Source organism: Carettochelys insculpta, chromosome 13 (assembly GCF_033958435.1).
Source record: "Carettochelys insculpta isolate YL-2023 chromosome 13, ASM3395843v1, whole genome shotgun sequence".
NCBI lineage: Eukaryota > Metazoa > Chordata > Testudines > Carettochelyidae > Carettochelys > Carettochelys insculpta.
In genome coordinates this window covers 23,682,043-23,708,885 of record NC_134149.1, presented here as the reverse complement: position 1 = coordinate 23,708,885, position 26,843 = coordinate 23,682,043, and the positions used below count along the sequence as shown (strand labels likewise).

Below are 26,843 nucleotides of genomic sequence, written 5' to 3'. Positions count from 1 at the left end.
ATCCTTCTCGTTACAGAAGGATATCCATGAGTCTTTGGCACTGCTCCCAGACAGCATTTTAACCAGTGGAGAACCACCATTAGGCAAGGGATTTTTTTATGCGCTACAGGTCCAGGAACAAAAAGGTGAATCTAGACATGTCATTGCCCCTCTATTGCCTTAAAACTCATTAAATATGCCACCAAAGATGGTGTAAACAAGGATGAAAAACCATGTCCGACATGCATGAAAGGGACATCCATAACAGAATGAGACATTTGGGGAACTCCCCTACATCACTATCATAATGGCCAGTATCAGTGATAACCAATCATGCATTTAGTGACTTTTTAAAAACCCCTACTTACTATGATTAACACATTTTCAGAGGGGGGGGGGGGAAAAGCCAGAGTTCCCTTCAACTTTGAAAATTCCTGTTCTCAATCATCCTCTAGAAGAAAACTAACCTCTACAGAGATGCCTCAGTCCCCCAACAACACTGACCCAAACCCATTTTTACAGTTCTAGGTACATAGCCAGAATATTGGCCTAGCTATATTTCTTCCCAGAAAAGCCCTTCAGTTACAGTATCCTCCCCACCTCACTGTCCCTCCCCCCCAACCCCGGAGGATCATGGCATTGTGGGTTCCTCAGAGACACAAGCTTGTCTACACTTGCACCCCCCACCCACCAAAAATGCATAAGAAGTTGACATGAGGACTTTTCCCTCAAAATAGTAACTACAGCTTTGCAAATGAATTTCATGTACACCTCCACCTGGTCAAAAACAGACATGCAACAAAAGCACAGCTATCCGCTTATGCGAACACTCCTTTTGCAATGCTGTGGCCGTGAATGTGAATGATCTGTTTTGCAATGCTGTGGAATGTAATTTTTCACCTTTACTTATTTCGACCTTGGGACGTTAGAAAAAGTATTGTCAAAAAAGCATGCACTGTAGATGCAGCCTTTGAGATGAGAAATAAGAATGTAGTTGTTTAAGGTAAGACTTCATTAGACATCCCAAGTGAAGTTGCTGGTTAGGATGAAGGCCCCTGGAAGAGAAAATCTCAGATACACAATTCCAGCTACAAGAACTGCATAGCTGGAATTGATGTACCTAAGATCAGCTTGCCTAACCATGATTGCAAGGAGAGGTTGATGGGAGAAACTCTCCCATTGACACCTTTCTCCCCACCCCTCCCCCACCATTGTTCATGATAATGAGTAACCGGGTTAACTGTAGGGCCCTGATAATTCAATTTCATGTGTTCCCCACTAGGTGCATGAAATTAAACCCCCAGAAGATGAACCCTGATCACATCCATCTTCTGTTAAGTAGAGACGTACCCCAATGCACATTATGTGGCCAGGAGTGGGACTAAAACACACAGCCCTACCAAGCTTCAACAAGAAATCAGAGAGGAACAAGTGGTTTAAATTTGGCCAGAGCCATTTGGAGGAGAGCCCTAGGGAAGATTTTCAGATCTGCAGGAACCCCAGTAGTCACCCTCCTCCAGGGGATTAAATCCCTGAGACTGACACACACTGCAGCTGAAGCGCTGACTTTGGAGGTGTGAGGCCTGAGAAGTAGTAGTGTGAGGGTGGGAGAAGTGGGGGGTGTCTAGAAAATAATCAGTGTAACCCAGATCTGCACTCTTTCAAGCTTCCCAGTTATTAACTCAAATAATAAATTAAAAAAAAAAAAAACTCTCAACTTGGTGTTCTTAAGGCCCAGAACCTGGAGCCATAGGTCTGAGAGACAAACCCCAGTCATTTAAAAAAAAGTTTCCAAACTACTGTATTTAAGGGCTGAGAAAACAAACCCTAGAAAGGGTCAAAACTCAGAAAAAACCAAGAACTCCCATTTCCCCCCCCCCCCCCCCAATCTAATTTTGTGACTTTTTGGAATGCTGACTCATGACTGTTAGGATTTAGCAATAGTGAAACAATTAATTGAAAAAAGCTTGGGATCTAGAAAGCGCCTTCCTGTTCATCATTGTTTCATATGCTGTGAAAAGGGAACAGAAAGTGCTTCATCAAATGCATGAAGCTGGCTAGTCTCACTGTAGCCTTTGTCCTAGTATTCTGGCTTCACAGCAGTACAAATGCAGTCACATACAACCACACCCCCAAACACCACATCCAGCAGCAGCTGCAATATAGTATGGAGATTTATTTACTGCTCACAAGAGTCATGTTAAACTCTTACTCTATGCCAATAAGGGTTTTCCAAGGTTCTACAGCTACAGAACTCCTCCAGCAAATTTAAACATAAGTTTGGAAGTGAAGTTGTATTTATATCTAGAATTCCTGAATAGTTTATTGCTTTTAAACAAAAGCACACTGTACTGGTTTTATTTAAATGTAAGCCTATTTCACCAAAAGCTAAAGCATAAATTACTTTTCAAAGCAGCCTGATTACAGAATTTACATTTAGCATGTGCATGAGTCCTAACAAATGTAGATCCTGTATTTAGCGCCACATGCCATAAGACTGATTTTTTTATTTTGGGGCCAAGGAAGACAGCACGAAGAGTCATAGGAAGATGCAGAAATGAACCAGAAATATATAGAAGAAGTGAAGTGTAAATTTTATATAAAATTACGCAATCCAGGAGCACTGTTCTAGGCGTAACCTTCAACCACCATTAAGAACCCAGACATTCTTTATGGAAACAAAACACAGACCACTAAGAATACATGTTATAAGCCCTCCTCCCCCATCCCTGGAGAATAGAAGACACTCCTCCAAAGGTATTGAATTGCCCTATAGATTTTGGACAGCGTTTTGTGCAAGGTAACTTTACTTTCTCCTGGCCTAATCTACAGTCACGATAACAAGTGCAAAAACCCAAAGCTGGGGGGGGGGGGGGGGGGAGAGAGAGAACAGGATAAATCTAATTTTCTGCTTTGACCGAGACTAGCTACAAGGTTCCCCCTCCAAGAAAATAAATTTCTGGTTCCATTTAAACCTTTGGAAACTAGAATTTAAATATTGCATAAAATGGGCTCCTGAAATAGTTGGCAAAACCACATTTCCAGAAACACTTCAAACAAGATATATTCTAGGGTGGGTAGACCTGATGGACAGTGCCCATACAGCCTCATCTTCATCAGCTCCACGTTTGAATCTGTGCTAGTGTATGCTCATTGCTGAGCATAAGGACAGGGAACACGCTGAATAAAATGTAATAACTCCTGTTTTTTCGGGACTCAAGGCGGACGCTGATAGAGGCTAAAATTCTAAAATCTGGGACACTGGAAGCCCAGATCAGGAATAGATCAAGAGAAAATTCTGGGAGATGCATGAAAGCACTCTCATGAAGCCTTCCAGTCAAATAGTAAGAGGTTTCTGAAGCCATGTTTACAATACGCGAGACAACTGTTGTGGTCTGACTAATAAAGCAGATGCATTATGATAGACATAGGCAGTGTGGCAGGCAGGTGTGGATACAAAGCCAGAGGAAAATTAGGAAACCTAGTTTGGCTCTGCAAAAAGTGAAGTGTTTTCACTCAAAAGTCCTGAGAGGAATATGAGCCTATGTTTCCAATACACATACAATTACAGCAGCAAATCAAATATTTCCACAATTACTGCTGGACTACAATGCCTATTTTCAGTGCTCCCCACACCCCAACCACCTCAGGAAAAAAAGGTGCTGGAACTCAAGTCTGATGATGCTTTAAGCGTTAGGGTGTTCAGTTTTAATGCCCTGGTCCCCATGCTGCTGTGGTACCGGAAGGGAACATTTTTCTGTTGTTCTAGAGGGGGGAAAAAAGGGTGCTAGAACAGTTCCAGTGCATTCCACTAGGGAAAAAAGCCCTGCTTATTTTACTACTGAACATTTAGAGATTGAATAAACTCCCTCTCCTTTTTCTAGATGCTGACTGACATTTATTAAACTGCTCCAAGAAACCATCTCTGCAGCCACCCACACACTTCACCCCTCTTATGAGGCACTGTTTAATAGGTACAGGAACTTAAAAAAAAGTCAAAATTAGCATCTATTCTTGTTTGATGTGACTTAAACCAAAACAGAGGGTAACAATTCTTTGCTATTTTTTTTTTAGCTAAGGTGGACACGGTAGCTAGAAAGAAAGAAGTCCAATGAACTCACTAGCAGTCAGATACACATGAGAGTCAGCTGGCCATAGACTGTGCTTATGTGCGGCCAACTTCAGCCACATTGACTATAACATGTTCACATCCTTTACAGTTGGGTAGCAGAAGGTTTGACTGCAAGCTGAGTACTAGTTTTGCGAAGTTTATTAAGGGAAGAAAAACAGCTCAGATCTAACAATTCCTACAGGTAGTCTCATTTACGCTCAAATGAAAGCCACTGCTAGGAGTCTGTTCAGAGCAGTCAAAAGGCACCCCACCCTCCTTGTCAAGGCTCCAGAAACTGTCAAGATTAAACCTAACAGGAGAAGAGCCATACACTGCTACATAGACTAGAGTCAGCCTGCAGTTTCTCAGTTCACGCAAAAACAGTTTCTCAACAAAGGTGCTATGAGCAGATGTGGCTGCCAGGACCAGAGTAGTGCAGAAGTGGCTGCTGACCAATTTTGTCCTAAGAGCATGCCATAGCTTAAGGCAGCTGGCACAGCTAAGCCTTCAAGTAATTACACCGAAGCCAGAGCATGGCCGCTTGGTTCCATGGGTCCATCTGAAGATGTCTTTGGATAGAAGGCCTAGCACGATGAGCATTCTACCTCACAGGCAAAGCCAACACACACCAGAGTTCACATACTGGCAAAGCAAGAGTTGCCAATGAACACACAGTTCAAATAGCCATCAGTATCTGACAAGCAACGAAGTTCTGGACTGTGACAAATACATCCTTCATTTTACACAAGTGGAAGATTAGTCCCCTATCATGAAAGGGAACAGCTCAAGTTAGACATTTCTCCACCTAATCTGCATGCTGCCTAAGTTATTTGAACATGCAGTGGTGAATTGGCACATGTCTACAATCAGAAAGACCTTAAACCACCACCAGGCAAGAACAAGAGAAAAATGCTCTAACAGAAAAAAGTGAGATGGGGTAGAAGGTGGGGACAAAACAAAAGCCAACCTCAATCCTTACACAAGTGCCTTAGTTCAGGTGCAGAAGATGTCAAGGTTTTGAGGGACACATCCAGTCTGAAAGGAACAGACAATGGAATCAGAAAAACAAGGTGACTGAGAAAGCAATGCACAAGTGGTGGTGAAAACAGGATGATGGCAGAGCCCAGCACCACAGAACTGTAGGAGGCAGAGGCATTTGAATTTGATACAGGAAGCATGTGAAAAGGACTATTAGAGATTCTAACCAGAGTTAACCCATCAGACTGAGGGAGGGTGGCTACAGTCCAGTGAATCAGAGCACAAGCAACATTCATAATTAGGGTCCTACCAAATTCATGGTCCATTGTGGCCAACTTCACAACCATAGGATTTAAAAAAAGACAAATGTCATGTTTTCAGCTTTTTAAAACTTGAAAATGTCACAGTATTTTTAAGGGAAGTAGTAGGTCCATGGGATTGCCACCCTCACTTCTGTGCTGCCTTCAGAACTGGACTCTGAAAGCAGCAACCACAGCACTTTCTGCAACCTCAGGAGGTTCCCAGTGGCAGAAATGGATCTCTCGTGTTGTGGGGTACAGCCCAACTAGGAGCCCCTTGCTACTAGTCCCGATTGGCTTGAGAGGGACAATACTTGCTCTGCAGGAAAACACACAACACTCTGCTCCCCATAGCTGCAGGAGCCTCCAGCTGCTGCCCACTCAGTGCCTTTTACATGGGGAGGCACTTAAGGTCAAGTCCCTCGCTTCCTCTGCCACAGCAGTTTACAGGGGAGGGACAGGTCCTGTCCTTGCCCTGCCTAGTCAGGGGGAGAAACCCCCTTTGACGGGGAACTCCTGGAAACAAGGAGACAGATTTCATAAAGGAAGAGCTTATTTCACGGTCTACCACACTTATTGCTGTTGTGAAATTAGTAGTGCCCTATCCATAGCTGGGCAAATCTATGCCAGAGGGCAGCCCTGCACCCCCATTTCATGCCTCTTTCCCTTCACCGTTCCCACCCACTCCCCAACAGCTTAGATCATTTCGTAAGTGCTCCAATATTAGGTTTCCAAAATTCACAATTTAGCATCCATTGTGAAGCTTGTTCAAGTGGTTACACTTCTGAACAAATTTACAATTCTATTTTTGATTGACAGTTCAGAGTACTCCAATGTTTCTCTGAACTCATTTGCCATGTTTGGGTTAAAATGCTTGATGGCCAATTTCGTGAAAAGTGGTTCTCTGAGACAAACTTAAATATTGTAGAACCTCAATTAGAAGCTGTCCAGTCAACTGCATGTCTGATTTGGAACCCCACATCCACAGTCAGGCAGCAAAGGAGACCAAAAGAGCACATAATGCAATATTGTGCTACACTCCAAAACAAAGGGAAAGTAGCATGTGTCTTCATAACACAGCTTTGAAACTTGACTACTTTATATTGACTTGGTAAACTTTTTGAAATAAGCTTTTTTTTTGGGGGGGGGGGGGGGGGCGGGGGCGGGTTAAACATTTCAGAATTACATCTGGATTTTTGAGTTTGCAGCAGAAGTTCTGCTGTACATTCAACAAAACCCTGAAGCAACATTTGTGCAAGTGACCTGGAAAGCAGCTGCCTTTGTAGTCAGCCCTTCCAAGGCTCCTGCATGTTCTGGTTGGGTACTTATTTGGTTCCCCATGGAGGTTGAACTGGGTTTAAATGGGGCTAGAACATTTTCCCCTACTTTAGCTTCCCCAAGCTACATGCAAGTCTCTGATGGTGTACTAGCCAACCAGGGCAGCCTTTGTAGGTCAGAACATTTGGTCAAAAATGAAAAATAAATATGAATCACTTCACATCCCTGTGGGAGGAGCAATAAGTTTAAAAAAACCCACACCTTCTAAATTGCATTGTGATACAAGATAGTAAGGTCACTTAAATGTCTATATACCACCTACTGGGAAGCCTTCAAGGAGTCACCTTTGCCCTTATCAAGCCACAAAGCAGCCAGAGACACACATCCAGTGCAGTTTTCTGGTCCCTAATTTTTTTTTTTTTTTTTTTTAATATATGAAAAAGGAGTGAGGGAAATGTACAGGTTTTGTTTAATTCATTACCGGGGGCTGTGAACAAGGGGTTCATTATACAGGCTGCCCCAATCTTCTCATCACAACAGCTTGGGTCCAGGTAAACAGTGGCTCTTCATGGCTCCTGCGGCTCCAACAAGTACAGCCAGGGAAGGATGCATGTCTCTTGGCTGGGTCAGGTCCTGGTTGGTTTGCCCCCGAGCTCCTCAGCCAGAGCGAGAAATGCACTCTCATTGCCAGCCCAGCCCTGAGCTCTGCCCCCCGCAACCTACTGTCCCACGCCTGGGTTGTCCCCCATGGGCTGTCCCAGCAGGCTGCCTCTTGCCCCCCTCTGTGTGGGGCTGGGAATGGTTCCCCTCCCCTGCCTCCCAACTAGCTGGTCCCAGCCTGACCCTGCACCCCAGGACCGGGAGAACCCCCTGGAAGAGCTGAGCTATGTACTGTACCATGAGGGCAGCTCCGAGCTGGCTGACCTGAGCGGGGATGAGGAGGACGAGGGGCCGAGGCCAAAGGAGGGCTGGACCGGCTCAGGTAGGTACCCCTGCGTGCAGGGGCTGGGCTGTGCTCTTTCCTCATTTCCTGACCAGCAGTGTCCCTTCTTGGAGTGGGGTGAACAGGGATGATGCACACTAAGTTTAGTGGTCCTAACTCACATGGTTTAAGAGAAGTTCTTGAACAAATGCTCTCAAATAGATACATATAATGTCAGAGCTATATAGACCATGCAACAGCAGGAAAGGTAGCAACAGAACTTGGCTGAATCCCGATTTGATGTACTGTGGAAAACCTTAGTTGTGGGGGGGGGGGGGGGGGGTGGTCCGTTCCACCCACCCAGCATGGGCCAAAGTTACCACTCATTCACTGAAAGTCTTCAACTTTTAAGGTCTTACGGAAGAAGTTAATCTGTTAGTGACACGTCTATTTGGTTTCAAGATTCACTCTAATTCTTGAAGATTTGGTATCCTGACTCAATCACCGCAGTAGTCTTCTGGATGTAGGCCCTTTAGTAGTTCAGGTACTGGTAATGGGTGGGGAAAACCAAAGCGAGGGAAGTAACAGATGCAAGCGCAAAAGAAGTTTCTGCTCAAAAATCGTGACCAACATTTGCAAACATTACTGTAGATTTGCCACTTTTTTTTCAGTGCCTACCCCAAGTGGCCCAATTTTTGGAAGCATCTGACATGGCACAGCCTTGTGGATGCTCACTACCTTTGGCTGAATATATGCCAAACCACGTAGGGAGTCAAAGTAGCTGAGCACCCAGGTAACTTTAGGCATGGTTTTAAACACAAAAAAGCATGCACAGAAGCTACATTGGCTAAGGGTCACAAGAGGGACAAATCAATAGTGTTTTTTTCCTCTGGGTTATGTATGATAAAGGAATGTAGTCATGGTTCCTCGGAAAACTGACAAATGCTTCTCAAACAGACATTTGTTTAAAGGATTAAATTGGCATCAGCATGTACTTTGTGTGAGACATCTGCCTCCTGGGAGCACAAAGCCATCAGGAGTGCAGGCAAAAAGAGAGCAAGATTTGCAACCTCCTAGTCTCAGGCAAGCAATTACACCTGCAAGAATTGCCACTGAAATTAGTGGTAGTACTTTAGTAGCACCTTACTTTGTGGTTAAGAGCACTGAAGCCTGACCCTCAAGGGTAGGCATGGTAAACCCACACTCCAGCCTCCTCAGCCCCTCTCCTGACCAAAAGATAAATTAGAGCAGTTTCAAAGCTGGGGGGCGGGAGGAGAGAAGAAAGGGAGGGAATTTTTCTTAAACTCTTAATCCATTCTGATGCTGGCATCTGCACTATTAGCACAGTAGGACAGAACAAGAGTTCTATGTACTGGCCCCACGCTTATTTGTGTACACTTGTGCTCATTGGGTTTCAGCAGTCATTTCTATGGATGATGCAGTGGTTATATTTAAGAGGTGCATCATAAACCCTTGTGACCGATGTCTGTCAGTACCATGCAAAACCACCCACCCAGCTACCAGATGCTCTTTAAGTCAAGGCTTCTGGGGAGGATCCTTCACAAAAATAGTACAGGTCGAACTTCTCCAGTCTGTCACACACTCTTATCCAGGAACATCCATAATAGAGCATGATTTGAGTTACCTGGCTTTAACCCTTACCAGAGGTGTAACCAAGTTTTCCCATGGTCCCATAAAGCTTGTTTACAGCCAGCATTTCCATGTCTGCTGTTATCTAAATGTATTTTACCCCTAAATGTCCGAGAGCCCAGCAAGCAGAAGAAGTGTTGGTAATGCTGCCAGACAATATTGACCTCCTGTAGTTTGGCAAATTCTCATTTGGCAGTCAGGTCCCAAGGGTGCTGGGCTAGAAAGGTTCAGCTTGTATGCATAGTAAACTGGCCATCTATTCTTTTCTACTGCAGCCCTTGCAGTAAAGCAGCATCCAAACAGAGAGAACATTTACTATCTGACCACGAAAGCATCCAAAGAGTCAAGTGTGTGAAAGGGGGAGGGGGGCAAAAAAAGCAGTTAAGTGACCTTGCAGTAGAAAATTTTGCCTTTTGGTCTGAAAGGAGATAGGCTGCTTTATGGGGAAGGTAACCATAATTGGATATTTCTTTCCTCTCTACCCCAGATTCAGTGCAAAGGCTGGCCCCAGAATGTCCAGTGTTGCAAACCACACCCATGTTAAACCACCATGAAGAATTGCTAGGCCAAAAAAGTTCAAGAAAGTGAAAAGAGTCTCATTGTTCACACAATCTTCTGCAAGCAGCCAACGCCTGTGATCTCTTCCTCCCTCCACCTCTACTGCACACCACCTCCCTCAGTGGCAGCTGGACAAGGTCCCCACTGTCTAAAACAATTGCATCACTCTCTGGGCTGAACAGATGCTCAGAATGGTTGGGCAGTAGCCTGGACAAGGCCTCTGGGATTACACTTGATGTGTAATGTAGTCTGTCAAAGTTTCTCAGCAGCTGCAAACGATCATGTCCACGGCTTCACAGCTCTACCATTTGGGTTGTGTGCATGCATCCCTGCTTCTGTTTAGCCAGGGCTGAGCAAGGGACAAAAAAAGAGAGAGTCCACCCTGTCAACGAGTACAGAATGTAGAGAAAAGCCAGTGCACCAAGATAAAGGCAGCTGAACCTTGGAAGAGACAGAAACAGGCTCCTTTAGCCCTGGCGCACGTTATGTAGTGCACATCATTGCACTGAACTCATTTGCTGACATGTGTACAAAGCAAAGCTTGTATTGTGAATAATTAGCTCTCTCTTTTGCATGCAGGCACCACTCTCCTCTTTCAAAGATCTCCCGTAGGTGGTTTCCACGAACACACCTACAAGCAGCTAAGGAACTATGGTGGAGAAGATGACAGTCTATTTGGAACAGTTAAGTATTTTAAAAACAGAAAACCCACATTTCAGCCTCTCCCCTCTGCTGGGTACGCAATTTGACTAAGATAGAACAGCAGTACCTTGGGGGCAGACAGAGCTCCTTGGCTACATCTACACTTAGGAAAAACTTCGAAATGGACATGCTAATGAGGCACCGAAATGAATCAGCTTACAGAAACAATGGGATTTAGGTGTTTACACGGGGGTCCTTTCAAAAAGGACCCCCGTGTAGACAAGCCACACAAGTGAGATGTGGTACAATGAGGTGCTGAATATTCATTTCAGCACTTGATTAATATTCTCTGATTTGGCCATTAGCATGGCCATTTTGAAGTTTTCCCCTAGTGTAGATATGGCCATAGTGAGCTGAGGGTGAAAACATGAAGTTCTTTAATGCTTCATAGAATAGCACTGTAGAGCTTCTCAAAGGCCTCAAAAGAAATAAATGCAGAGAGTGTGAACAGGGGAGGATAGTTATGAAAGGAGTGGAGAGAAGACCTAATGAGGCCAGGACTGAATGCATGTTTTCTGCAGTTGCGTCACCTTACCTGATCAAAGAGCTGCTTCCCTGTGGTGTTGGGCTGGATGGCAAACTCCAGCTCCGCATCCATGGTGGTAACTCGTACGCTGATCTGGAAGACAAAAAATAGCAGTTGCAATGGATGTTCCTAGTGTATGATCTTAAGTTCCCTGTTAGTAATGGTCATAAACACATCAGACCCATGACCCATTTATCCAGTCCAATGCCCAATCTACAGCCAGTGATGAAGTCTTTAGATAAAAGGTCCAAGTAACCTCTAAGTTAGCAGACGGCCCACATGGGGAGTTTCTTCTTAACGTCCTCCCTCTACATCCCTCCTTTAAGGGAAGTTAATCCAAACTATAATGTTTCCATGTGTTAAGTGGCACATTCGTTACATCTTGTAAAAAAAACAGATATAAAAGTCTGAGCGCTCTGCAGAGAGCTCAACAGCTGCTTCCAGCTCATTTTAAGAAAGGAAAGTGCTTGAAACTGCTGGTTGTGTTCTCTGAAAACTCACCACTCAGATCAGGAGGTTCCACTAATGAGTCTAGTAACATGCTTTCAAAAGGGAACCTTTGAACCCATTCAAGAGTCATATAGCTACAACTCCCTTTGACTGATGCGTAGCCAAAAATACTCCCAAGATGTGCAATGTAGGGGTCAGGATAAAAGTGTTAAGTTTCAGAGGAAATGAAGCAGCTTGTGCACACATACACCTCTGTTTGGTAGGATCCCTTGAAATCACACAGTTCACAGAAGCTGCCTGACTGATGCGTTATCCTGTGGTTCTTTTGAACCACAAAAACAAGGCCTCTGCGCAGTGGAGTACAGGTTGAACCTCTCGAATCCTGAACTCCCTCCTCCAGCACCATGACTTTAGTTAGCTGGACAACCATTTATCGTGGGTGTGGCCAAGTCTTCCCATGGTCCCATAAAGGTTTGTTTCCAGCCACTAGTCCTGACTGAGTGTTCTGTACTGTTATTTACCTCTAAATGCCTTCTGAGAGCCCATTAAGTAGGAGAAGTGTTGGTAATGTGCCAGAAAATATTGACCTGTCATTCAGTGCTGGATGAGAGAATTTACCTGTCAGGTCCCAAGGGTGCCAGGCGAGAGAGGTTCACCTGCATTACATAATTTGTTCATTGAACACAAAACCTCAGATTGCTCTAAGTAGATCTTGACCCTATTTGACACGTGGGATAAGAGCATCAGGATTTGAGGGCAATAGAATACAGTGAACGCTTGACATACGTGGCTTCAAACTGAGTAACTCACTTTCACGCAAGTTAAAGGCAACTGGACACTGCTCTGCAGCCCCTTCCCCAGCCTTCGCTCAGCTGCAGAGCTGACAGCTGTGGGCAGCTAGGTGAGCTAAAAGCCTTCCCCCACCTTTCCCCAGTGGCGTGGCTGTCAGATGGGTGGGCAGGTCAGTCTCCCCATGTCCACAAGTGGAAGGAAGCTGGGAACCAAGTGGCAGCCTGGGTCCCATCCCCACACCCCCAACTTGCAAGAAAATGTGTGTTCCTGCAACCTCCACATACAGTAAACCCTCAAGTTACGGAGGTGCTGACTTATGTAAGTTAGGCATGTGTCTCCCACCCCCTGGGCACCACTCCTAGTAATAGTGGGGCCTCCTTAGTTTGGTTTTGGGGATATAGTGGGGAAGGAAGAACCACAGAGAAATTTACAGCTCCATGTTTAAAAGGAGCATTAAAGCCTCAAATAACTGTATTCCATGGACTGGATTCTACTCCCTTCAAAGTTATTTCAACCCTGTAGGGCTTGCCTGGGCACTTAAGGCTATAGTTACACTAGCCCTTATTGCTCAGGGGATGGACAGACGGACGGACACGCTTAAATGTAATGTCAGTGGCAGAACTACCGCAGCTAGAATAGTTGAGCCATCGGGGAGGATTCCCCTCGGCTTAGACTAGTTATATTATGCAGCTGTGTCACTGTATGCTCTCGAGTGTCACTGTAGCCTAAGGTGGGAAGGGCTCCCTGTCAAATATTGCTGTATGACTGAGCTGCAAGTCCATTCAGACCTCTCTGGAGCATTTATCAACAAACTAATTCAGTGTAAAGTTGTATTTTCCTGGGTTAAAGGAGATCCCTACTTGTAGATTTGAGTGGGCGGGGGAAGATCCTGCTTGAAAGCGGCTAGGAGAAATTACAAGAACATCAGCTGAGGTAGTTTTAGGATTTTCAATAGTCCAAAAATACAATTGGAGAATGCATTTGTTTCCCAATCCATTCATTTATTCGGAGAGGAGGGAAAAAAAACAAGATTACTTCTCAGATCTATGTACACTGCATATCAAGTCTTTTTAGAAGGGTAGGCCAGATATTTTTAGAACAAAAGTTGGGTTCCAATGATACCCAAAACAAAAAATTCAGGATGATCCAAAACATAGCCAATGTATCAATACTGAAAATAAGAGAACTGTTCTATGGTCATCCAAGCTTACCAGGAATCAAGTTTTTTAATTATGGATGCTAGCTATCATCTTAGATTATCAACCCTTCCCAACTCCCCCATTCAACTCTACCTGCCACATCCAAAAGTAAAAAAGCCACTAGAGAGGCAGGTGTGGCTTTACCAACAAACAGTTCAGATTCAAGTTTAGACTAGAATTGTTCACCACTTGACACTAGAGACCAGAAGTCAGCAGAGAATGTTTGAGGAACCACCTAATAAGGCTATGAATTCAGCTCATTCAGAACATCTGCCTAGACTGGTTTCATCATTAACACACCTTAACTCTTCTCTGCTAAGGAGGCAGCAGCACAGCTGGCAAAAGAATATTTCTATTTCATGTAGCAAATAGTAGATTTATGCCCAAATATTTGCAGCTCTGAAATAAATCCCAAGAGGCCAATTCCCTGGGACAACAGTGCTGGCATCCTGCCTTTATTCTGCAACAGCATTAACTGTTCCATTACCTGGGAGTGAAAAATATTTGAGCAAAACCTTAAATTGGCCTCTTACTGGTTTAAAAGCACAGGGTTCAAAGTTGTATTTTGTAGATCCCCATACAGCATTCAGCACTTGGCTAGGGTACTTTGAAATATCTTCACAGGAGGCTCTTCTAGGAGATTCTGGGGGACTACATTCGTACCACACCAAAGTAGAGCCAGGTATATTACATTATATATTTTAAGTTAACTGTCAGACAGCTGTCTTTTGAATACCATCGCCTGCAAAGACTTAAGTCCTCTTCCCCAAGCTTTGCTTCTCCACTGTGGATCTGCACAAATCGTAGTGATTATTTTCTGCTCCCTTTTACAGGTTAAAAGGGAAAACTGCTGGCTGAGGACATCATGCTTGGGCAAAAGATTTGTTGGTATGAGACACACAATGTTAGCTTAACACTTCAGCCCACAGTTCCAGTTAAATTAGGAGAAGACAGAACTGTAAGATCTGTGGCTGTTTTTTATATCCAGGGCCAGAGTATTTTTAAAGTGTTGTTCCTCCCAACCCACCCACCCCTGCAGAAAAAGGGACAGGCCTTGGAAGATGGTAGCACCAGTCTTGCATCTAGCAGTCTACAATCTTTTAAATATTATTTGTACCTACCTGTAGTTAAAGTGCAAGGATCGACAGTGCTACACTGCAGTAATTGGACACGTAGTAAGTGGCCTGGCTCTGAGCATGGTCCACTAAGAGAGAGTAAAATACCTGTATCAACTATTTCTGCTCAAGCAAAACTGAAGTGGGCATAAAAATCTTGAGACTGGCGTAGTTCTGCTTAATAAACTCATAGGCCACGTCTACACTACCGCAATCTTTCAAAAGAGGAAGATCTTCTAGAAGATCTTTTTGAAAGTGTGTGCATCCACACACAAAAGTGTGGACTGAAAGATCAATCGGTTCTATCAATAGAGCATTCATGCAGCCCCTGCTCTTTTGAAAAAGCCGGCCCCAGGAGGACTGGTCTTTCAACAAAGGGCACTCCTTCCTGATCCGGGAGCGGCAGAGGGCTTCTGGAAGAAGAGCCGAGTTCTTTTCGTTGTGGATCGAAAGAGCGCATTGTGTGTTTAGACGCTCCATGGGTTTTTCCAAAAGAGGGCTGAACTGTCCAAAAGAACTTGCTAGTGTAGACGCAGTAGATTCCAGTGACTGGTTTAAAAGGGGTGAAAAGCAGGTTCTCTAAAGCCACCCCTAACTAGCGTAGGGCCTCACTTGTTTACATTAATAATTGGAAGGGGGAACTACTGAATAACTGAATTTTGAGTCAGCAGGAGAACAAAAAAAAAAAAAAAAAAATAGTGTTTCTTCCGACCTATTGGCCAGTCAGAAGGAATTCGTTTCATTCATTTATTCTTACACTATGCTATGGAATGCTGTGCTGTGTTTTGCGATATGGTACCTCACTACAGGGAATTTTGCATTTTTTGTGCAGAGAAGCTATTTTGTATGCATCTGTTACTGGGTGTGGAATGGCAATGAGAGCAAAGCAAGGTTCTCCTTTCTAAAACGTGCAGTGGAGTTGCTCTGTATTTTCCCAGTAAGCAGATTAAAAGGTAGGACTCGTAACAATACTTCTAGGAGGAGCACAGGTAGGCCCATGGCTCACGTTTTCAGAAATCCAGCTCCTTAGTGAGAGATGCTGATAGAAGGTACAGATTACACAGCAGAACACTTCCACCGTTTACTCTAAAGCAAACAAACATAATGAAGTGTACACGTTAGACTACATGCTGCATACATCGCCTCTGATGGCACAGTGCCTGGCTCAGCCACTCTTCCCCCCCGCCCCCATCTTTCCTTGTTAACCTTAAAAAACCACCTTTAAGGCATGTGCATCCCCCTAAGCCTCATACTGTGCCCCTTACAGAGAATACCAGAGCACTATGCTTGCCCTGCAGCTATTAAGCACTATTCTGGACATTGTATTATTTTATCTAATTCCACCATAACCCCTTTTTCTGGGAGCATTGTATTTGGCTGGTGAAGGACACACAAACTGCAAAAGTTTCCAGTGAGCTGTAATTCCAATGCTTTCCCCTTCCACAATCTTTATATTTTACACACCAGTGCATTTAGCTACCAGTTACAGGTTAGAGACTAGACCAATGCCCATTGAACCACCCAGTGCATGGAACGGCTCTCAAAGCAGCTGCCTTGGGCCCTGCCATTTGAGTGCCCACCCCCGCCTTGAGGGTTACTAGGGATCAGGCGGGGGGGGGGGGGGGGGAAGCACCAGGAGCTCGGTGTGGGCCCAGCCACGCACTTACCAGCAGTAGGAGCAGTTATGGGAAGTGGTACAATAATCCAGCCCCAACCTGCTCTGCCCAGCCACATCCCAGCCAGGTTGTGCCAATCCCCTGAGCAACATGGTTGGGAGCCAGGCTTGGGGGAGCAGAGATGACAGGAGCTCAGTCACTCTGCTGCCTGCCACCACAGTGAGTTTGGTTCCCCCATGCTGCCAGCACCAGGCCCCCCAGTAACCTTCACAGGCAGAGCAGGGAGTTGTCCCAGGCCCTGCCCCCCTCCTAGACGTGATGTGGTTTTATTAGCATGGAAAAAGGTGTATATGGAAAATCATTTTACAAGCACCAGTGGCACCGTCCTTCACGGCTCATGTGGAATTGGTTGTTCACAGGCTTGTGTTTTCCAGTCCAAAGAACCACCTACTCCCAGCTTAAAGGGGAAAAAAGGGGAATTCAGCTGTCTCACAGGGCAAGAGTCCTGGTCTGTCAGTTGTTCTGGGTTATGATATACTGAATTTTTTTACTAAGTGACTAGCAAAAAGCATAGAAATGCCATTCCCTCCACTAATAAGAACCCAGACAGAGGTACCCCTGTGTGGATGTGTAGAAGCGGTCATTCTAGAAACATGTGCATATCCTACCTATCCAAAAGGGTTCTATTAGCATATCAGAGGGTTTAAGATACACTCCTAATAGCTAAACAATTATGGTTCGGCAATTACTGGCTTTTGTAGTTTTATAGACTAACTTCAGAATGATGGCCTGGGCATGTTGCACTGTATTGCTATCTACCACAACTCGGTAAACCCACCCATTTTAAACACTTAATGCCCTCACTCACATATGGGTAGAGCCAAGAAAACAATTTTGTTTAGGCCTTCAGAGGCCACCTCTCAGGGTAAAATTTGTTGGCCCTTTGGGTTAACAAGCTACCTACCAAAAAACAAAACATCTTGCAGACCCTCTCATTCCACCCACCACTTTACACAACATTAAAATTTAATGACAGCTCTCAATATTGTGCCAAGTGCTTCCAAAAGAAATGGATTTCGCTGCCTATTAATGTTCCCTTCTTAACAGGATTCCCAAGAACTCCCACACCAGACAGACATCAAGAGAAAACACACTACTTGTGAAACAGATACTGCTAACATCTCCTAAAGGAAACAGCCAGAACCTCATCAGCTGCTCCTCCTCCGCCTGTTAGAGAGCAGTTGCCACTGTTTTACCACTTTTTTTAAATTAAAGCAGTTAGTTATGAAATTGCTTCTACAACAAAGTTTCCTGCTGCCCTGTACAGTGCTGCTGTGAAGGCAAGGCCTCCTACACAGGCTGAGCCCTCCAACTCAGAACAGCGCCTGCACTCCCATGTGGGGGAGAAGAGTGGCAACAGGAAAGAATGCCTATTAATATATAGCTTCAGAAATCATCTGGAAGCAGCACCTCCTCCAACTTCAGCAGTAAACTGAAGAGAAGTGGTACCAGGCACCTTGTATCACTATCTGTAACATTCCCCATATGCCTTTAGCCACCCTTCACCTCTCCTCCATACAAACTCCTGAACAAGCCTGCTAATAAGTGCCAGAGCTTTGGAAAGGAACATCTGTTATTCTCAGATGTTCAAGAGGCTACAAATAATCCTACTCCCTCTTAAATAGCCAGCATGAAACAGGGGGAGGCATGAATGGTAGCTGCAATCTAAGAATGGAGAACAGGAAAATAAAAAAGTTAGCCAGGCCAAATTAAAGTCGCATGATGGTATTTCCTACTATACTTGATAAAGCTAGCATCAAGTATTCACTTCTTTCCATTGTTGTGTGAGTGCACAGGGGTCTCCTTTACCTGAAAGCAGCATCCCAGAGTCGCTTGCTTTTTTTTTTTTTTTTTTTTTTTTTTTTTAAAATCAATTACTTAGTTTGTTAGGCTGACCCAGGCTTAAGTGTTGCAATGGAAAGATGTGCCCAATTCGTGTATTAAGTATGTTGTTAAAGCCACCAGAAATGCTCCTCCCCCACTTTGAAGATCAGAGTTTCTGCAATAGAAACTGCAAAGGTACCGAGGAAGAAAAAAAAAAAACCACTTCACGTTATAATCATTGCAGGGTATTTTAAAAAAAGTGGCCTCCCTGAGAACATGGGAGATGGCTGCACTTTAAGCTGTTAAAAGTTTCACATTTAAACTACTGTGCATGCTGTGTCAGTGTTCCACATGCAAACAAATTCTCTGAAACTGGGTGTGAAGTCTTCCATAACTGAAAGTATTTTAAAAGAACTGATTTCTGTCATTCCACACGACCAGCAATATTACACCGTTTTTGCAAATGGAACAGAATAAGTGCACGTATTCGTTACCTAAACACATACTTGTAAGAAGGAAAAACAGGCACAGTTGCTAAACTGAACCAGGACTGGGTTCAGCTGGTTCTCAGAATATTGCTTCCTCCAAGCCCAGGATCAGGAATGATGGGAGGAAAGTCAGATAATTGAAGTGGTCTTGTGTTATTCACCTCAGACAGGGAGGGGGGGAATTTGTTTCCAGAAGTATTCAGCAAACCTTCAGCTGATGTGTGGTAGTTACTTAGTAATGCACTGAATTTCCGATCCTCCACCCCCCTTCATTTGAGCCCTCCTGTTTGGTACAACATAGGAAAATGCATTAACAGAAAGGCTCAAATGGAGGTGGAAGGTGGGAGTAGAAAACAAATTCCAACCTGTTTCATTTGTATGCTGTTCAGCTCAGCTATGCCATTTGGGAAGTGTGCGATATTCTACCTCTCCCTGAAAGAAAGGCTAGAGTGACACTTGTGGTATGATAGTTTGAATAGATTCACTTCTCATTTGTTGACCTTTCAGGATGTAAAACCTGCACAGATAGCCCCTCACCCAGCTGAGTACTCACACAAACAGGAAAGTGAGCCCAAGGATCCTGGAAACCTAACAAACCAAACCTCAGCTATAACAAAAATATTTGCAAGTCCTTTTGTATTCAAGCATGCAAAGCAAGGGTGGCCCTCTGAAATCAGATTTGCTCTCTGAAAACATTTCACATTTAACAGTAGCTGCTCCTGAGAGGTTAAGGATATGCTGCATATTAACAGAGCTTACTCAGGGTAGCTTGGCACCGAAGCAAGTTGCCCCCTCATACCCAGGAGGGTCAATTACTTTAACAGAGCCCTGCGATTTAGGTACATTGGCCCTGGAAAGTAGTTTTGTTCACTACTTTATCACACTGGTTCTTAACATTTTTTTTTTAAGCTGCAGACACCTAAAGAAAAGTTGTGTGCGCCAACCCCTTTGGAAATCTTAGGCAGGGCCTGCCATCCCCCACAGGTTGAAAACCACTGCTTTAAATCACAGCTCCCTCACCCTAACTGCTGCATACCTAACCCCAGACTAAATACTTCTAGAGATTCCAGCACTGCCAACAGAAATCATACTAAGCTTTCACAATACAGACTCTCTACCTGTAAATTTCATCCCACTAGGATTTTTCCAACACCCACACAAAGGTGGCATTACTATGTCTTCTTCTATGGAGGATGGCAGATTTTTCCAGTTAGGACAGTCACTGACATCATACTCATCCTCTCAAAAAAAAAAAAAAAAAAAAGCACACACCCCCCCGCCCCACCCCCGAAGCTGGCTTACTGACTTACACACTACCAAACCTCAAAGCTTATGGGTCACTTCCTTCTCGGATGGCAAACTATCCATTTGGTGCTTGTATAACCAGAGGCCTACACATTTGCTTGATTAGTAAATTTGAGACATGAAAGATCGCCTAGAATATCATTTATTCAAGGCTGCCTGACCTATTTCTCGGGCTACTAAAGTGTTACTAATTGGAGGGCAGCATGTAGGAAAATTGCTACTGCTCAAGAGCACAGTATACAATGCTATTGGTTTGATTTACAGACTCCCTGTCTCCTGTGACACTAGAGCTATTGGACATACTTTTAAGTTTGAATCCATTGGCGGGTGGAACCTATTTCTGGAGAATACTTTGCTCTATAGAAAAGAGAAATGAATGGGTCTTCTGATTATGTCCTGGACAGTTTGGTGCAAGCTAACTTTATGCAGTATATAGACTAACATTTTGGAGCATGCGTTTTCATGGGCAAAGACCCCGCTTCATCAGATGCATGCATCTGATGAAGTGGGTCTTTGCCCACAAAAGTTGATGCTCCAAAGTATCTGTTAGTTTATAAGGTGCCACAGGACTTATTGTTGTTCTCAAAAGATACAGACTAACACAGCTACCTCTCTCATACTTTATGCAATCTAGTCACCCATACAAAGTTCTGAATTCCTTTACCAAATCAGTTCACTGGCCAATAAAATGCAGCCACCTCTGGGGTTAAAACTGCCAGACTTAGCAGCATGTTGCAATACTGCACAGTTTAGGGCAGGAAATGAAGTATACCACATCCAACAGAAATTGTATGGGGGAAAGCAATTAATGATATGGCAAAGTCATAAGAGGAGTCCAAGTGTTAATGAGGACTTTACAGAGACTGCCTTTTGATACTAATATTACAGAATACAGAGGCCCAGGACTCTATAGTCAGGGTGAAATTCTGCACCCAAAAAAACTCATAAGTGGTTTCTCTTGCCACAGGATGGATGTTTTGTTTCCCAAAGCTACCCATTAATTCAAATCCAGGCTAGAAAGGTGAACTAACCTAGCCCTGCCACTAACATATTCCAAACCCAGTTGCTTGCCAGAGGGAAATGAACTCACACTGAAGTGGACCAAGTCCTTCTAACCACTGGCCCTTCAAGTGTTAGAGATCAGACACCCAAGCCCCACTGGTTGCACCAGGGATACTTACAGACATCTGGCTTCTTTTTGAGTGTCAGCCAGCCCACCTTCCCCCTCAAGCTTTCCTGTGTTGTGTGTCAGAGTGAAGCTGGACCTAGGTCATATGAAAGTGCTTGCAATTGCTGAAGGGATTACATTTAATTAAACCAAGCCCCCTTCCAGCAATGTTTAAAGGGGCTTTTCATATTCTTAAGCTAATCAGGGAACACAAAACCAGCAGGCAGGCAGGCACACCCAGGTTTCCAAGCATAACCCTGCCACATTGCAATCTGCAGAAAAAGGATTAACCCTCCCAACAGCCAACCAGGAAAGCCAACTGCATCTGGCTTTTGTTTCTGCATTTAACTTTCACACACTGGTCCTCTGTTTCTACTCCTAGAGGTCTAAGGCTCTATGAACAAGGCACCAGACTAGGTCAGTAGCTGTGTTCTATCCCTAGGTTGGCTCTCAGCTCACTGTGCTACTTCAGATGAGTTTGCCTCTGGGTCTTAGCTTATTCCTCTATACAAGAACATTTGCCCACTTTTCTGAAGTGCTTTGATATTTATGTTCACTGTAGAAGTGGTACACTGTTCTCTTTACAGTGATATTTCCATTTTCACTAGTCTTTATTTTTCCATCTTTTATTGCAGCACATGATGGAACTCAGTTACTGGATCCCAACTACATCAATACAGACAAGGCTCTAATGTTCTAAGATCTAGATTCTTCGCTAAGCACAGATGTAAACAGCTTCAGCTGTGAAATTAAATGGACATTAAAAACTTAAAGCTTTTATATTTTTACATATACACACCTTCATTAAGGAGATTGTTTTTGTTCAGCATCTGATAGCACTGTGTCTAAATCAAATTTAGTGATTTATGTACAAGTGCTTTTTAAGCCAGATTTCAGGTTGACTGTATCCCTGTAACAATACTCTAGTTACGGTGAGAGAGAGAGAGAGAGAGAGAGAGCGAGCGTATTGAGAAAATTGTGCTCTGTGCCCATAGCTCAAGGAATTTTAGCAGAGCAGGACTGGGAAAATGCTTTTAAAGATATTTAGGTACCTGAAGCAACACAGACACTTGTCAATGGGAGTTAAGCTCCTTAAGTGGTTTGGGAAAGTCCCACTAGATATCTGCTTCTTTAGCTGGCTAAAATAACTTTAAAAAGTTAACACCTATCAGAATGGCTACTTCATGCAAACACTGAGTGTCAATAAAGACAGGTTTTGCATATGAAAATTTAGGCAACCATGAAAAGTAATATAGTAATTTCAGATTTAGGCAATAAAGAGTTGCAGTTCTATTTGAATGACAAATGATCACCGGAACTCAAAAAGCCACGAGTTTACTGGAAGAACTATTGTAATAAGTATCTCCCTCGTCCACACCCACCCTGATTGAATCAGCTCTGATGTAATATTCCCATCTCTGTATCCCTACCACCAGTAGGCTTTTCCCTTTCACTTCATGCATCCAATGAAGCAAGCTGCAACTCACAAAAGCTTTAAACAACTTAATTATGGAATGCCTTAAGGTGCACCCAAATCCTTGTTGTTTTTGCTGAAACAAACTACCATGGCTACCTCTCTGAAATTTGTCATTACAACACATGCATTTTCTATGGATAAACGAGCAATAAAGCTTCAGCTCCTCAACAAAATGTAGCTTATACAGTAGACCCTCAATTTGCATGATAATTATGTTCCTGGGGAAACCAGGCACAATTCAAAATTCACGCAAGTCCAGTGGGGCAGGGGGATCCCTCTGTCAAGGGGGAAGAAAGCTGGCAAAGTAGCCCTTTAACAAGAGGCTCCCCGCCCCTCCCCCAGGGCAGAGCAATTTGCCAGCTCTCCCCCTGCTGCCTACAGCTGAAGCTTGCTGGGGTCCCCTCCAGTCATGCAAATATGAGATGTGCATTCAACCTGTGTGTATCTTGGGGGTTTACTGTATGGAAAATTCTCCCAAACAGGGGAGTTGAGAATTGGAGGCAATTCGGAGATGGACAGTGAAAAGGATTAATGGAACGGAGAAGCTTGTATGAAGAGATGTGGAAAGGATGGGATGTTCGTCTTGAGAGCCAGGGTGCAGAGGTTGTTTGGAGGGTCGGGGGTGTTTCAAAAAGCCACCCCTGTAAGGAAGACAGACTGGAAGGTTCTATTCCCCCAAACTCATTACACAACAGCAAGGCAAGATCTCATGAAGTTAGGTGGCAGCAAATTCAGAGACAATTTAAAAAAAATTTGCCCCCCCCCTCGCATAACTGGCTGTAGAATCATTGTAGACTCTTGCAAGTGTTTGGCCGCCATGATATCTACTTCTGCCATGTGCTGTTTACATAAAACAAGAAACCCTAAAATAATTAGTTTGTGAGATGCTGCCTGAAGCCTCTTGCTTCAGGGATTAAGCCAATTCCTAGCTATTAGGAGACTACCTGGTGTGGAAGGAACAGCTGCCTGATGCAAGGATCTAGCACCTTCCCCTGACACCTAGTCTTGACTTCTGTTGGAAGGAGAATACTGGCTGTTGGTTCTGGATCCAGTACAGCAATTCCTTGTGTTTAGCACAGAACATTACACTCATCCCTCGCTATATGAGAACAATTGGGTCCTAACTTCCTGCTTGCATGTGAAAACTCCTAAAAGGGACACTAAGTTACCATTAAAATACATGTAGAAGTCTGATTAGTTCCTTGTGCTCCTAACTCAGCGAAGGAGTGCCAGCACATGGCACTGCTTTTGAAAGGTAAGTGAAACTTGGGTTGGGGGAGGGAGGTGGATGGTGGGAGGGTTAAAGGCTGGGGCTGTTCGGGGTCATGAGTGCGAGGGAGGGTTAAAACCTGGTGGTGGGTTGGGTCCGTGGGGCAGATGGGGGGGGAAAAAAGGGATTTAAGGCTGTGGTGGGTTGGGTCTGCAGGATGGGGGCGGAAGGCTCATATAAGCAGGGGCAGTTCACTCGTAGTGAAAAAGGTAAGGTAATATGTCCCTCATTTAAGCAAGTACATGTAAGTAAGAAGACTCTTAAATGGAGGGAGGAGTGTACAGTCTTATCAGTAATATGCAGCAGCATGCACCATTTTACAGTTCATTACAAGCATTTATGCCCTAAGGAAATTAGAACACTTTGTAATGCGATGCCCAGCCACTTAGTCAGTGCTTTATGGCTGAATCACATTCCAGAGACCAGCAAATGTAAATTTTTAGTTTCTATAGACAACTACTTGACATCCAGTCAAGTAGAGAAGGTGCCTATAAAGAAATGACGACTTGGCTTCTGCTAATGGTTGGATACATCAGAAGACTTGGAGGAGTCCGAAAACTCAGCAATCCTCACCTTCCAGAAAGGATACAGGGTCGCTGCTAACTACACTACCCATTAAGGCTTTAGTTAAGAGTTCCCAACAGGGCATCATGAGGTGGGAGAAGGGGGTCCTCACAACCTTTGTCAGCCTGCACTGCCAAGTCCCACTTGGCCTCCAGAACTCATACTCCAGCATTAAGTGTTTTTGTTTGGTGTGGGGGAGTTAAACATTTAGAGTCTTGCTGTCCTGACACAGGACATTGGAGAACCATTGCATTAGCAACAGCTCAGTGATCCCCTAGCTCCAGCAGCTCCCCTTATGTTTAAGAAAATAAAGTGTGATTTAACCATTGTTTGCAGATCCCAGCGTACCAAAGCTAGTGTCCGACTTCAGCTGTCTGTCCTTGCTGCAAACTGAAACTTTACTCAATGTGTCGGAAAGTTGCTTTTAGTTAAGAGAACAGTGGAGCCAGCCCACTACAACAGGAAGAGAAGCATTTCCGTCTCAGCCAGGCTCAAGAAATTTATGACTATATCTGAAAATAATCTACTTGAAGAAGTGGATCTGAGAGAGTGGTGGGGAGAAAGGAGAGGGCTGACGGGAAGTGAACATGCAAATCAGGATCACAGGGTATCTGATATTCTCTCTCCCTGGAGGAGTGCTATTAGCATTAAGGGTCTGTGTCCCCACAATTTATAGCAACAAATGAAGTACACAGGACATCTGGAGCCACCCCGTGTTTCTCCCACCAAGCAATAGGGCATGTGCTCAGAGTGGACGGACAACATACCCCATGTGCAGCTCCTAGAAGGAGCTACAGTTAAAGGCTCCAAGAGCCACCTGCAGCTCGACCATCCCCATATTCGCCAAAACAGTGTCATATTCACCATGTGTGGAAAGCAGCAAATGCATTAGACATTGTGGATTTCTAGAGTCCTCCAGCCTGAGCCTCTTCCTCACTACTTGCTGGGGACTCTTCTGAACAAGCCAAGACTCTTCAGTGAACATTCACCACGTAGCCATCCATGACAAATAGTTCTAGGAACACCCAATATACACCAGTGATCACCAGGTGGTCAATCATGATCAGCTGCTCAATCCTGGGGAGGCTCCCAGTTGATCATAAACACACTCAGCAGGCAGGCTCCCTGTGTGCCCATGTCTGGTATCAATGGTGGTTTCAGAGGGCACCCAGTGCAGCCCCACAGGAGGGATAGTGTGGGGCAGGAGTTTTTATGCACTGCTCCTTCCAGCGAGCACTGCCCCAACCCAGTTCTTGAGGAATGGGAGCTGACCGAGGCAGTGCCAGAGATAGCAGCATGTGGAGACACACGAGCCCTGCCCCTAGGAACACAGAGTTGCAGTGGACCCTTGTGGGAGCAGTGTGGGGCTGGGGACAAGTAGGAAACCCATCGTAGCCTCACTAGCTCTAAGTGCCACATGGTGAGAGGTTGCAGCCCTACCTCCAGCTTCCTCCCACAGCCAGCACCCCACACTTCCTCCTGCATCCCCACCACCTCCTCAGCACTTATACTCTTCCTGCACCCATACCTCCTGAGCCCCACCAGTTACCCAAGCCCCGTAGAAGCCAGTGAGGGTGGACAGCATTCCCTCTAAATTCTTCCATCCATAGGCAGATTAAGTTTCTTATGTCAACTGAGGCCTGTGCAAGAGTGCACTAACAGAAACACACATACTCTGGGCACTCTGCTAATCAGTTGGGCAGCACCTGAACCTCTCCTGAGTGGCAAAGCAAGGGCTCATCTTACAGGGAACACCAAGGGTAGGGAAGATGAATCTATGGAGAGGTCATGGAATGGAGTGAGGAGGGTGGGGCCTCAGGTGAGGGGCAGGGTTTGTCCTTAAATTCAAGAGATGGTCTTGGGCATAAAAAGTTTGGGGATCACTGATCTACACAGATTATTTCTACTTTGGTTTACTGTCATAAATGCGTATAAGCATGCAGATGGGGCAAGGAAATTGGGGGGGGGGGGGAAGAGACATTAAAATACTAAACTTAAGTTTGCATGGTCTCCACTCTTGCAAATACAAGTTTCCAAAATTTAAGTGTTCCCAGTAGGACTGTCCATCTCTTGGTGCAATAATCTTACTCTGTATTTGCACCTTCTAAGTGATGGTCCAGATCATTAACACATGAATGATAAATTACACTGGCTCCCCTCACCACTAGAGAATAGCAATCTAAACAGTGCTGCCAATTCCCCTGTCTGAGTCTTTAGCCATGAAAGTTGTTCACATCACACCGTGAGACCAATTACGGATATTTAACCCCTTGTCACCAGCTCTTTACCTAAGGGTGAATTTAAATCTCTTTACATGATTTGTAAACTAGGGGGTAAAGGGACATGCCCTCCAGCCTCATACAAATGAAAAGCAAAAAGGTGCCTCTGCAGACATTGCCATACTGAGCGGTCTGTCACAGCACAGCTTAATTGTTATAACAGCACAGTGGCCCCGAAGAGGAAGCTAGTGGGGGGGGTGGGGAAGTGTTGAGTTGTAGACTCAGAACAATGA

General features: G+C 44.5%; 1 protein-coding gene across 1 annotated transcript in view; it reads right to left on the bottom strand.

Moving 5' to 3' along the window:
• Positions 1–26,843, bottom strand: part of MSN (moesin) — a 68,930-nt gene that overhangs the window by 17,765 nt on the left and 24,322 nt on the right. Inside the window, exon 2 of the mRNA XM_075008209.1 lies at positions 11,013–11,096. Within this exon, the coding sequence (XP_074864310.1) occupies positions 11,013–11,096 (84 nt within the window). The remainder of the gene's footprint in view (positions 1–11,012; positions 11,097–26,843) is intronic.